Source organism: Arachis ipaensis, chromosome B4 (assembly GCF_059453495.1).
Source record: "Arachis ipaensis isolate K30076 ecotype BB chromosome B4, ASM5945349v1, whole genome shotgun sequence".
NCBI lineage: Eukaryota > Viridiplantae > Streptophyta > Magnoliopsida > Fabales > Fabaceae > Arachis > Arachis ipaensis.
Window position 1 is genome coordinate 49,673,068 of NC_142439.1, and position 13,970 is coordinate 49,687,037.

Consider the following 13,970-nt stretch of genomic DNA (forward strand, 5'->3'; position numbering starts at 1 on the left):
TGTTATTAGTTTGAAAGACTTGGTAATCTAACTTGGACATTGAATGCTTGATCTATGCTACTCATGCCTTTGCCAGCATGCCAATAAACATCTTGCATTCAACTGTTATTACATGCACTTGCTATATTTCCATTGATGAACTTTTCACATATAGTCACGACCATGTGTTAACGTCATTGTTCTTTATTGTGCATTGATTACCACCTTTTCCGCTCTCTTCCTTGCTCTAACCCTTAGCTATAAAACTTACTTTCTTTTTCCCTTTTCAGGATGGCCACCAAGAAGGGTAAAGAGAAAGCTACTCCTAAACTACCGGCAAGGAAAGGAACAAAAAGAGCCCCAGCTGAGGAACCACAACCCCCATCCACTTGCACATCTTAGCATGCACCGAGGACGGTGCAATCTTTAAGTGTGGGGAGGTCGATACCGATTTCCATGGGTTAGTACTTTCTTGTCTCAACACCAATGTTTAAATTTTCTTTGTAGTTAGTTGTTGCATTTGCATGATTGATTGCATGATTATTTGATTTTGTGCATATTTTACCACTTGGTTGAAGTCATATTTTCTTTTTCAAGAAACCTTTTAGAGCATTTCACTAATTTGTATGAAATTTAATGTTAAATTTGTTTGAAGAAATATTATACTGGAACATGGTTTAGAGCTTGAACACACAAAACCTGTGAGATTTTGAGCCTATTTGATTGGTTGCATTTTATCAACCAAAATTTTATTTTTGGTGTGTTTTTCTCTCTAAAATTGTGATCTTTGTCTTGCTTGATTCTATATTTCCATGGTTTGATGTATGCATGCACTTACATGATTGAGGCCTTTGTTTCACTGAGCTTACATACCCATATGGCCTTACCCTTTCATTATTCTTTGCAAACCAATGTTGAGCCTATTATACCCCTTTGTTCTTTACTTTAGCACATCATTAACTCTAAGCGAAAAACAATAATGTCCTTAATTTGAATCCTTGGTTAGCTTAGACTAGTGAGAGTGCTCATGAATTAAGTGTGGGGAAGTTAAATTTGGAAACATTTGGTTTGAGAATTGAGTATGTTAGAATTTTCTAAAAATGTGAAAAAAATGTTTAGGACATGATTCATGCATCCAATAATTTAATCATATGCATTGAGAAAAATAAAAGAAAAGAATATATATATATATATATATATATATATATATATATATATATATATATATATATTGATATATAAAAAGAGGTGAGAAAAAGAAAAGAAAAAAAAAGAGCAATTAAGCAAAAAGGGGACAAAATGCCCCAAAGTAAATGATGAAAGCAATGCATATGTACTGTACTTGAAATTAGAATGCATGAATATGTGTAAAACATGGTTAATAGATAGTTAGATGTGGTATTATAATTACATGGATTGTCTAAAGTTAGGTGGAAAGTTTAAGTTAATTAAGCATTCAGATTTTAGTCCACTTGACCAAATATAATCCTACCTTGACCCTAACCCCATTACAACCCTTAAAAGACCTCTTGATATGTGTATCTTTGCATTAAATTTATGTTGATTGTTAGATGAAGAGCAAGCCTTAGAAAGCAAGGTTAGTAGAGAATTGAGAGAATCAAACCTAAAACACTTGAGTGATTAGAGTGCATACACTTCCAGTGAGGGTTCGATGCTCGATTCTTTGTTCCCGGCTTTCATGAGCTATTTTCTTCTACAAGTCTATTTGTACTTCATTTTTATGATTTGAATTAGTAAAATCTAGTTCATATTTCTTCTTGAAAGATTTGTTTACTTTTAACTAAGTAGGTAGAAATATTTTGCATGTAGTGCATTCATATAGATAGGTTGCATTTCATATTAATCTACCATTCCTCTTCATCTTTATAGTTTCTCTTGAGCTTAGCATGAGGACATGCTAATATTTAAGTGTGGGGAGGTTGATAAACCACTATTTCATGGTTTATCTTGTGCTCAATTGAGTGGTTTTTATCAACTCTTTACCCACTTATTCATACTATTTGCATGGTTTTACATTTGCCTTCCTAATTATGTTCTTTGATTGAAAACATGCTTCTTTGGCCTTAAGTTCCCTATGTTTAATCCTGTCTTATTACCATTAGATGTCTTGATATGTGTGTTAAGTGATTTCAGAGATTACAGGGCAGGAATGGCTCAGAGGATGGAAGGGAAGCATGCAAAAGTGGAAGGAATACGAGAAGTTGGAGAAATTGCTAAGCTGTCCAGCCTGACCTCTTCTCACTTAAACGGCTATAACTTTAGCTACAGTGGTCCAAATGATGCGGTTTCAGTTATGTTAGAAAGCTAATATCCGGGGCTTCGATTTGATATATAATATGCCATAGTTTCCTTGATGCTAGGCGATGCGACTGCGTGCTCCACGCGGACACGTCGCAGTGACGAAAATCAGCGTGGCAAATTTCTTCTCCAGCGATTTTTGGGCTGTTTTCGACCCAGTTTGTGGCCCACAAAACACCGATTAGAGGCTATAAAGTGGGAGAATCCATCTATTCATTATAAGAAGCTCACAATTCATAATTTTTAGTTTTAGATGTAGTTTTTAGAGAGAGAGGTTCTCTCCTCTCTCTTAGGATTTAGTTTTAGGATTTAGGATTATTTCTTCTTCATCACAGGTTCAATGTTCCTCTTATTTATTTTCTACTTTTATTATATACCTTTAATTATTATTTATCTTTTCAATTTAGCTTATGCTACATTCATGTTATGATTTTCTTAATTAATACTAATTGAGGTATTTCAGATTTATGAATGCTTTTAATTTAATTTAGATATTTTCTTCCTTTTGGCTTTGGTTAAGTAATTGGTAACGCTTGAGCTGTCAAACAAAGCAGTGGTTGAAATTGGGAGTTGCTCCAATAACTCTAGTCTTTCCATAGGAATTGACTAGGACCTGAGGATCAAGCTAATTAGTCCACTTGATTTACCTTCATAGTTAGAGGTTAACAAAGTGGGATTAAAATCCAATTCTCATCATAATTGATAAGGATAGGACTTCCAGTTCTAATACCTTGCCAAGAGTTTATTTTATTATTACTATTTTATTTTTCTTATCATTTAACATACTGGTTTCTTACTTTCAAAACCCCCAATTTACAAGACTCATAACCAATAATAAGAACATACTTCCCTGCAATTCCTTGAGAAGACGACCCGAGGTTTAAATACTCGGTTATTAATTTTAAAGAGGTTTGTTACTTGTGACAATGAAAACTTTTGTAAGAAAGGTTGATTGCTTGGTTTAGTAACTATACTTGCAACGAGAGTTTACTATAACTTCTAAACCATCAATCTTCATTTCTTCAATCCTCCACGACGATTCCTGGCAGGAAAAGAATTTCACCCCGCAGGAAAAGGCTGATCAGCTACTGCCCGCCACAGACTCTATCAAGTTTGCCAACAGATACTGTGAGCTAAAGTATCCAGTTTTTGCCACTTCCAGGAACCTATACCGGGAAAGGACATTCAAAATTCCAGAAGAACTCAAATAATATACTTCAAAACAAATTAAACAGAGAGGCTAATTCTTCTTGGAAAGGAACTTGACTGAAGTCAACTCATCCTGGGTCAGAGAATTCTACTGTAACTACTTCAAAACATCCCTAGATGCAGTCCAACTCAGAGGGAAGCAAATTCTTATTACTGAGGAAGCCATTGAAGAAATCCTCCAACTTCAGCCTAAGTCAGATCAGCCAGACGGTTACCAACAGGCTGAGGAGGATATGCGATTCATGAGATTTGACTGGGACGCAATCAAGAGGACTATAGCCATTGATCCCACTGTCCCATGGGTCATGGGCAAATCCACAGTGGCCCCAGAAGGAATAAAGATTATCTACCTGAATGATGAGGCTCGACTTTGGCAGCAAATCCTGAGTAACTACGTGATGCCGAGCACTTATGAGACAGAGGTGCCAGATGCTATGGTTACCCTCATCTGGTGTGTGATGGAAAGAAAGGACTTACATCTGCCCCGCTTCATCCGGTATTACATGGCCAGAGTCAATGTCAGAGGCACCCTCCCTTTGCCATACTTGATTACTCAGCTAGGCCGCCGAGTTGAGGTGCCCTGGGAGATTGCTGATGAAAAGCCAACCTCCGCCGACTGCAAGAAGATTATCCCTCATAGCAGGGAGTTCCAGGCTCTGGTATACAGACCTCCATTTCTCACTACCTCTACTGAGGCAGCCACATCTTCCGCTGCCTCTTCTGCATCCACTGCCCCAGCTGCCACTACAGTAACTCCACCTGCCTCAGAGCCCATTTATCACCTCGTGCACCGACTCTTCGCACGATTAGATCATATGGAGCATCGCAACAAGCGACGCTATGAGCACTTAAAGTTGATGATCCGATCCGGCAGTGACTTTCCCTCCGAGCCTGATACACCATCAGAGCCATCTGATGAGGAGGCGGATGATCTTGAGGTGGAGGCACGTGCAGAGGCTGAGCAGGCAGGACCTAAGCAGGCTGCGCCACACCATGAGGAGCCCCATTAGATACAGCCAGCTGATCCAGAGATCCCTCTACAGGCAGACCCTCCGACACTCATACAGACTGCAGAGCCTCAGACCACCACAGAGACACCTACTGCAGATCCTTCCGGAGATGACACTTCTTCACACCCAGCTTGAGTGAGCATCGAGGACGATGCTATTATTTAAGTGTAGGGAGGTCGCCATCTCTAGCAAACTTTATTTTGGTGAACCACTTTTTAGACTCTCTTTTTTTCCTATTTTGCTTATTTTTTTATATTTTTATTTTTATTTTTATTATATCTTATCTTATTTATCTTCCAGTACTTGCATATTTTTCTTTTACTGTATTTCTGCATTTTGCACTTTGGTTTATATATATATATATATCTTAGATATCTAGTTTAGTTGCACTTTTAGCTTATTAAGTTGTGATATAGAATATATGGATTAATTAGTTTAGTTTACCCTTTTAGCATACGATAACTTGGTTTAATTGAAAATAAAAAGAGTAAACTAGAAACTTTAGTTTAACAGAATCACAACAATCCACACACTGTATATATATAGCAATAAATGTTGATTAATTTGGTAACATTTTTTCAAGGAAAATACAAAACTTTATAAGAGCCATTCAAAGATTCACATTGAGAATAATGGGAAATCTGGATTTCTACTTGTATGACATACATAACTGATATATGGTTTTTGAGCCAACGAACACACAACCCGTGAGTCTTTGAGCCTAATTGTATGGTTGCATTTAACCATAAATTTCATTCCTGTGTGTTTCGCACTTCTTTTCTATGCTTGTAATCTTTACTTTGTTTTAATCTATATGTCCAATATAGAATGTAGATACATACCCGCATATGATTGAGGCCATCATTTGAATTTTTCCACACTTATTCCAAATAAGCCTACCTCTCACATCACCTTCGTTAGCCCCCTTGAGCCTTTTAATCCCCTCTTGTTCTATAACCACATCACTAGCCTTAAGCAGAAAAACAAATTAAAAATCCCAAGTTGAATCCTTGGTTAGCTTAGGATAGAGATTGTGTATTCACTAAGTGTGGGAAAACATGGAAACCTGTGTTGATAGGAAAGGATTAAATTAATAAAATAATCAGGATTTTGGGAGCATACTCATATGAAACCAAAATAAATGAAAATACCATGTGCATTGAAAATGTTATGTTTATGTTTCAAAAAAAAAAAAACACCCCACGTGCTTTTTTAATTTTTTATTTAAAATTAAAAGAAAAAATTATTTATTTAAGTAATTAAATAAGGGGACAGATTCGCCCCAATGATAAGTTTAATAAAGGAATCAATGCACATGGAGGTAAAAACAAAATAAACTTGGTACATGAGTATGTGACACAAAGTGGGAAAAATTGGGCAGATCAGGATAATTTTGAATTTTTATAGAGAATATATATGTTAGGTGAGATCTTAGACTAATTAAGGATTCAACTTATAGCTTACTTAGCCTTATATATACCCTTACCTTTACCTTGGCCCTATTACAATCTTGAAAAGACCTCATGATGTTTGTATGTATACATTGTATATTTGTTGATTGGTTAGATGAAGAACAAAGTTTTAGAAAGCAGGAATAGAAAATAATAGTGATTAACCCCAAACACTGAGTAACTAGAGAGTAATCACAAAATCCAGTGAGGGTTCAATAGCTTATCTCCATATATCCAGATTTAATTATTTAACTGTCTTGCAAGTTTGTGAAATATTTTAACCCAACTCAATTGTGAAAGTGCTTTAACGTGATATAGGCCTGGCTATATGATTCCTTGAAAGTATGAATCAAATTAACCACATGTAAGCTCTATATATATAGGTGGATGATAATTAGAATTGCATGATTCATTTAGATAGTTTGCATTTAGAATAGATTGCATTGCATAAGATTCCACCATTCTAACTTTACCATTTCTCTTGGATTTAGCATGAGGACATGCTATTGTTTAAGTGTGGGGAGGTTGATAAACCCCTATTTTATGATTCATCTGGTGCTCAAATTGAGTGTTTTTATCAATTATTCACCCACTTATTCATATGAATTGCATGGTTTTACTTTTCCTTCGTTATTATATGGTAAGTGTGAAAACATGTTTGCTATGCTTTAAAAGTATTAATTTTAATTATCCTTTATTACCATTCGATGCCGTGATTTGTGTGTTAAGTATTTTCAGGCTTCAAAGGGCAGGAATGGCTTAGAGGACAGAAAGGAAACACACAAAAATGGAAGGAAAGCACAAAAATAGAGTTTTGAAGAAAAGGTAGAGACGCGTACACGTGGACGACGCGGATGCGTGCCTAGCGCAAAACACAAGCGACGCGCACGCGTGGACGACGCAGACACGTGCCTTGAGCAGAACGCAATTGACGCGGACGCGTGACTGACGCGTTCACATGACAAGGAAAACTCCCAGATGACGCGAACGCGTGACCCACGCGCACGCGTGACAAACGCCATGTGCAAGAATCTGCAGAAAACGCCCTCAGCAATTTCTGGGCCCCTTTTTGGCCCAGATCTAAGCCAGAAACACAAAATATAAGCCAGAGAATAGAGGAATCAAGGAGAGACGATTACGACAATCAATCATACATTCATTATTCAATTTTAGGTTTTAGATGTAGCTTTTAGAGAGAGAGGCTCTCCCCCCTCTCTCAAGTTTTAGGATTAGGATTCCTTTTATTTTATGATTATTACTTCAATGCCAGGTTCAATAATTCTTTTATTTTATGTTTCTCTTCTACTTTTAGATACTCTAATGCTTTTATTTGTTAATTACTTATGTTGCCAATTTAGCTTATGAACCTTTTCATGTTAAGATTTGAATATTCTATTTAATATAATTCGAGGTATTTCAGATTAATGATCATTCTATTCTATTTATGATGCTTTCAATTTAATTTAGATTTATTTTCCCTTTTGGTTTTGGTTAAGTAATTGGTAACGCTTGAGTTATCAAACTCAGCCGTTGATTGGAAATTAGGATTGCGGATTGATTTGCATCCCTCCAAAGCTAGTCTTTCCATAGGAGTAGACTAGGACTGAGGAATCAAATTAATTAGTCCACTTGACCTTCCTTTATTTAGTAAGGGTTAACAAAGTGGGAGCAAAAATCCAATTCTCATCACACCTGATAAGGATAACTAGGATAGGATTCCCAATTCTCATACCTTGCCAAGAGATTTTCTAATTATTAATTTATTTTTCTTGCCATTTAAATTACTTGTTCATTATTCCAAAAACCCAAAAATGTACAATTTTCCATAACCAATAATAAATCATACTGCCCTGCAATTCCTTGAGAAGACGACCCGAGATTTGAATACTTCGGTTATAAATTTTATTGGGTTTGCTTAAGTGACAAACAAGTTTTTGTATGAAAGAATTATTGCTTGGTTTAGAAACTATACTTGCAACAAAAATTTATTGTGAATTCTAAACCATCAATCTTCCAGATCATCAATTATCCTTGAGTTGGTTGACATCCTCCCTCAGATGGTGTAGGTCTCCCTATATTTGGTGTATGTCTCCTTGTAATTGATCCCAATTGAATCCCTCTGAAAATTGTTGGTATTGCGGATATGGTGGTGGTTGGAGTGCTAGAAAATGTGGTTGCTCCTCTGCCTCTTCTTCTTCTTGTTGTTGTTGTCCTTGTGGCTCATGGGCATGAGCTCTATGCTCCCTGGCCCTGTGAAGTGGGTGGACAGCTACTACTTTGGCCATCTTCTTGGCAGTGATGGGCTTGTCTTGCTCTACTAGCACTTCATCAATAATTTTCTCTACCCCTGCTTCATCACACAGCCTCTAGATGATGCTGGGGAATGCCAACCTTGAGCTATCTTTGGTGCTTTTCAGCACTTTGTTAATGTTGTTGGCAATTAGCTCCCCAACATTGACAGTCTCACCTCTCATGATACTGTATATAAGCACAGCTCTCTCTTTGGTCACCTCTAAAGTATTGGATGTGGGGATTAGGGACTTCCTCACAAAATCCAGCCACCCTCTAGCTTGGGAGCTCAAATCTCTTCTTCTCAGTTGGTTGGGCCTCCCATCCTTGTCATTTATCCATTGCACATTTAACACACATATTTCATTGAGGATTTCATTAAATCCTTGGTCTTGTTGCTTCATTCTTTACTCATAGATCTGGGTGGAGGTTGTCTACTTCACCATCAGTGTCCTCTCTATGTTAGTATGGCTGTAATTAATGGAATTCCCCCTCACATAGCTAAGATAGCCATAGGGTTGTCCTGGCTGAGGCACGGCATTAGCATAGAACTCTCTCACCAAGCTTTCCACCACCTTCCTTGGTGGGTTGCACAAGAGTGCTGATGAGCGGATAATTTATACCCCTTTTTGGCATTGTTTTTACATAGTTTTTAGTATGTTTTAGTTACTTTCTATGATATTTTTGTTAGTTTTTATGCAAAATTCACATTTTTAGACTTTACTATGAGTTTATGTGTTTTTCTATAATTTCAGGTATTTTCTGGCTGAAATTGAGGGACCTGAGCAAAAATCTGATTCAGAGGCTGAGAAAGGACTGCAGATGCTATTAGATTATTGTAACACCCTAACTACCAAAGTTCACACTTCCGGCTGCGCGACTCTGATAACTCGGACATTATGACGACACTTATACTACTTAATACTAAAATATGAGCCTGTTTAAAACTTTAAACCACAATACCGCTCCCAAAAATACTTTTGCGATACAGCGTACACCCATACATACCATACAACTTACAAAAACACATAAAGAGTACATCCATATATATACATAAATATATATAAATAATATTACAAACATAATCCAATACAATTCCTATCCCTCTTACAGATTATATCAAGATAAAGGCGAGGGTGCAGTAAATCATAACTAAAACAATACAGAGCATCACAACAACAATTAAATAAGCTCTTCGTAACTTCTGCGTCCACATCCTGAAAGGGGAAAATGTAGGGGGTGAGAACATCATCCTCGAAAGGGTTCTCAGTAGAGGATTTTCGGGAATTACTGTAATAGGATACCGAAAGATAAACCGTACCAGTGATTAATAACCGTCTCATGCCTCTTTTCAAAAACATCGGTTTACAATAAAAGTAAAGTCGGAAATCTTTTCTAAAAGAGGAACCATTCAATTCTCAAAAACACCAAAAGCCTTTTAAAAAGGTTTATCTATGCTAAACCAAAATATCCTTTCATATTTTTCCAAATCAGAAACACAAAACCGAAACCAACCATCGGTCCATCTCAATCTAACCACGGCCCTAGGCCCAAACAATCCAACCACGGCCCTAGGCCCAAACAATCCAACCATCAACCAAATCACCACAATCCAACAGAGTCCCAATTGCAAACACAGATAGAAAGTTCAAGCACAAACAAATAGTTACAGCAAGTAGAACAATTAGCAGTTAATCACAAAGGCAAACCAAGTACAATATGCACACCTAAACAATGTCACATAGATGCATATGATGCATGCCTGTCCCTAGTGGCTGATGATATCATCTGTCGGTTATATAGCCAACCCGACACGTCCTGGTAGCTAACCATGGACAGAAACACCCATCGCGGAGCAAGTAGGTTTGAGCTACAACCCCATTGCTACTACCCGCTCAACCCAGAGCCAGTGGAATAACCACTACTACGGCTACTACCCAGGCGGGTGTTTAACAGCTCAACCTGGAGCGAGTGGAATCACCACTACTACCGCTACTACCCAGGCGTCACAGTCTCTGACCTGGAGCAAGTGGGACGAACCACAACCCTTGCTACTACCCAGGTATCTCAAACATATATTCATTCTGTTCCAGCCATGGATCAACATCCATCTCAGCCATCCGGCTTAAACTCAAAATTCATAGTCAGCCATACGGCCCAAAACTCATTCGGCATTCAGCCATAAGTCAATATCATACACAGTCATTCCGGCTCACGGTTCAATCCAAAACCAGCCAATATTCATAATCATAAACACCATTCCGGCCCATAACAAAACAGCACTTCCACCGTTCAACATCATTAAATTCATAAAACCGCATTTATGCCATAAATCACTTTTCTCAAGCCATTTCACTTTGAAATCAAATTTCAACTCTTTTCAGCCTTGGCTTTAAATATCTCATTTTCTCAAATCATCTCAGGCTCATAAGCCAAATTTACTCAAAGTGAGTCTCCTTTTGAAAACAAAGCCACTCTCGGCATTTTCTTTCCAAAACTTCTAAAACCATGGCAAGTTAAGGATTTATTTCAAAGTATTCAAAATCACTCATCCAACAATGGGATTTTATAACAAAAGCTTCTCGGCAGAGTCCCAAGTCTTTTGGGAAGGTCAACCTATATCAATTCCTTAAAATTCATTGAAACTCTTAAAATCATAGATTCTCGGTTCAAGTAAATAAAACTGAATTTACTATAAAACCGGCCATACAAAATCACAAGTTCTAACCTAGTCCAAAAATCAACTCATTTGAAAAGGAACCGGTTCATTTGAATCAAACCACTTTCAGGTTTCTTTTTGGAACCCATTTTTCTAACTCTTCCAAAATGCCTCAAACTTAATTACTCAATCAAAAGTCTAGATTCCTTTGAAATCACTAAAAGACCCTTTTTATATTGAAATCAATATTAGAGCATCATTCTTTCCTTCAGTGATTCAAACGGTAAAAATAGCTCATTTCTAAATGGGCCAAACTCAACGCATAAAGTTCATTAAATAAATTAAGCTTGAAAACATAAATATTCTCTTAATAAATCAAATAATACAATTTCTCAAATCCAATCCTTTTTAAATAACTTTTTAAACAAGACTAGGAATTTGTAGAAATTTCGACAGCACCTCCCCTAAAACTTGGACTTTTGCCACCCGGTTCGGGTCCCAACTAAACCGTTTCTCATTCCTTTTCAACAGCTCAAAACCAGAAATCAATTCAAGGCAAGCTAAATCCAACAGTCGCCTCAGTGGCATATCTCAAGAAAACCCTTTCAAAATCAACTCAATATCAACCGATTTAACTCATTTTCAAAGCTTTAAAGAATCGGTTCAGCAATAAATCATTTGTCCAAAACCAAGTCAATTAAAGTAAACCAGGGTGAATTCAAGAGTACATTCTATTTTTCACATTCCCAAGAAAATTAACTCAAATCAATCCTCAACGGATTAAACTCGATTTCAAAGCTTTAAAGAATCAACTTCAAAACATTACATTTCACAAGCCGCACAACAATTCAGCCAAATCAACATCCATAATCATTCGAGTCAATCAAATAATACATAAGGCAGATACAATCACCAAATACACAATATCTCACATAAGTATCCATATGTAATAATTCCAATACATAAAACACAGTTTTTGGAAAGCGCCCCTACCTCAAAACGCAAAACCATAGCCCAAATGCCTCATCAAGTCCTTTCCGCCTCAAACCGAACTGACGGGAACTAAAGCCTCAGCTCCCAGCCACTTTTGCAATAACCATAGCAACACTAATCGCAACATATAATAATCAGGACTCGATCCCACGTTACCAAGACTCATTCATTAACCAAACACAACAGAATACTAACGCGAGATTATTCGAAACATAATTTCTTACCGAATAACACAATAAGGCAGCTGCGATTCCGAACCATCCCCGGCAACAGCTCTGGCGGCGGCCAGAAACTTCGGTGGATCAACTATAAAAACCGCGCAACATTAAAACCTTTTCGAAATCCAAAAAGGCAGAAACCTCAAATAAAACCCTTACCGGCAACTTTTCTGGCGATGGCAGAAGTAGTCAGAAGCTCCGGCGGTGGAACTTGGTCGCGGTAGTGGCGTTTCCCAGCGCCAGGGCACGGTGGCACGACTGATTTCTCCCCCGGGAATGGCTATGACAGAACCAGCTTCTCCCCCTTCCGTTCACAATCCCAGCGGCAGCCACAGTGGTGGTTCTGGGCAGCTCCGGTGACAGTGGGCTCCAGCAACTCGCAGAACCCCGAGGCAGACACAGTAACTCAGGCGACGCCAAGCTCTTTCTCAGCGAACCGAAGTAGCAGACAAGGGGGGTTTCATCTCGCTTCTTCTTCTTCGCTGCTGGCAAGGACAATGACTACCCAGCTCCGGCGACGGCGAGCTCGCAGTAGCGGCGACGGTATCCAGGTGCAACGGCGGCGTACAAGACGGCACCACTCTCCCTTCACTGCAAACTCCCTCTCATGCGCCGCCCTCTACTGCTAGCCTCTACCTATTCTCGTGCAAGGATGGCAACGGCAGCGCTGGTCTCGCAGTAAGGACGACGGCGCGGATGACGAAATCGGCGACAAATCGGTAGCGCGACGGCGAGGAGCTGGACATGGTGGCAGAATGCGGCTGGCCTGTGAGCTGCTGCTTCCCCGGTGCTCTTCCTCCCTTCCGGATCTCCTTCTCCTCTCAGTGACACGGCGCGACTCAGGCTCCGTGGATGGGACGACCCTGACGGCGCGGATTGGTAGCAGCGGCAGCAACGTGGCCTCCTTCCCCCTCAGATCTCTCTTTCTCTTTGTTTCTTTCTTTCTTGGAGAACAAAGGAAACTGTGTGTGTCATTGTTGTTGTTGCTGCGCAGCAAAGGCAGTGAGGAAAGGGGTTGGGCTGCGCAGCCTGGAGGAAGGATGGAAGGGAATGGGTTTAGAAAAATTAGGGTTAGGGGCATTATAGTAATTTCACATAAAATTGGGAATAATATAGTAATTGAAACTCAATTAAATCCAACCCTAATTATATATAGAAAATACTATTTGTTCATCACTTTCGCAAATTATTTTCAAATAAAATGTCCAAATCAAATAATTAGAAGTAATATACTTAATTTCTTCATTTTCCAAAATAGCAGTAATAATATTTAAAATATTATTTATCTAATCCAAATCATATAAAAATCCTTATTATTTCATAACTATCAACCTTATACTTTAAATATAGAAAATAATCCAATAATTATAAAATTGGATAATAATCATAACTTATCTCAAATCCAATAAATCAAAACTTGCCTTAATTATCTTTAATAAAATAATTTCTGAAATTGAGGCTGTAAATAACTATATGATTTGAGACTTGATCATAAAAAGACTTTTCAAAGTCCTGGATCTTACATTCTACCCACCTTATAAAAATTTTCGCCCTCGAAAATTGATACAAAATGAAAGAAATTCCATAACAATTCACCTTTGAACACATTTAAGGAAGAAGCAAAAGTATCTCAAAATATAATCATATATACGATTTTCAAATACTTTGATTGTCATATGCATAAGGGTGCAAAGGTAGGAGTGTGATTGCAAAGCAAACGTTACAAGGTAGGCTCAATGCACAAGGTCACATAATCTCAAGACTTTTACAAAAACTTGAGGTAACAAAATAGGGTGCAAACCAAGATAGGCGTTCACAAAACAAGGCGGTATCAATGTGACAT

The 13,970-nt window shown here is 38.0% G+C and overlaps 1 protein-coding gene across 1 annotated transcript; it reads right to left on the reverse strand.

Moving 5' to 3' along the window:
• Positions 1-9,330: 9,330 nt before the first annotated feature.
• LOC148567507 (uncharacterized) lies at positions 9,331-12,873 on the reverse strand. Its single transcript, XM_088483549.1, has 3 exons — positions 12,764-12,873; positions 12,368-12,494; positions 9,331-9,468 (listed from the first exon to the last, which is right to left on the reverse strand). The coding sequence occupies exons 1-3, from the start codon at positions 12,871-12,873 to the stop codon at positions 9,331-9,333; spliced, it is 375 nt and encodes a 124-aa protein (XP_088339675.1).
• Between the last annotated feature and the right edge of the window lie 1,097 nt (positions 12,874-13,970).

Coding starts and splice junctions, on each gene's coding strand:
- LOC148567507 (XM_088483549.1), bottom strand. CDS start 12,873: ATGTCCAGCTCCTCGCCGTCGCGCTACCGATTTGTCGCCGATTTCGTC. Junction 12,495..12,763: donor CCATCCTTGCACGAGAATAG/GTAGAGGCTAGC, acceptor GAGTTGCTGGAG/CCCACTGTCACCGGAGCTGC. Junction 9,469..12,367: donor AGTCGTGCCACCGTGCCCTG/GCGCTGGGAAAC, acceptor TTTCAGGATGTG/GACGCAGAAGTTACGAAGAG.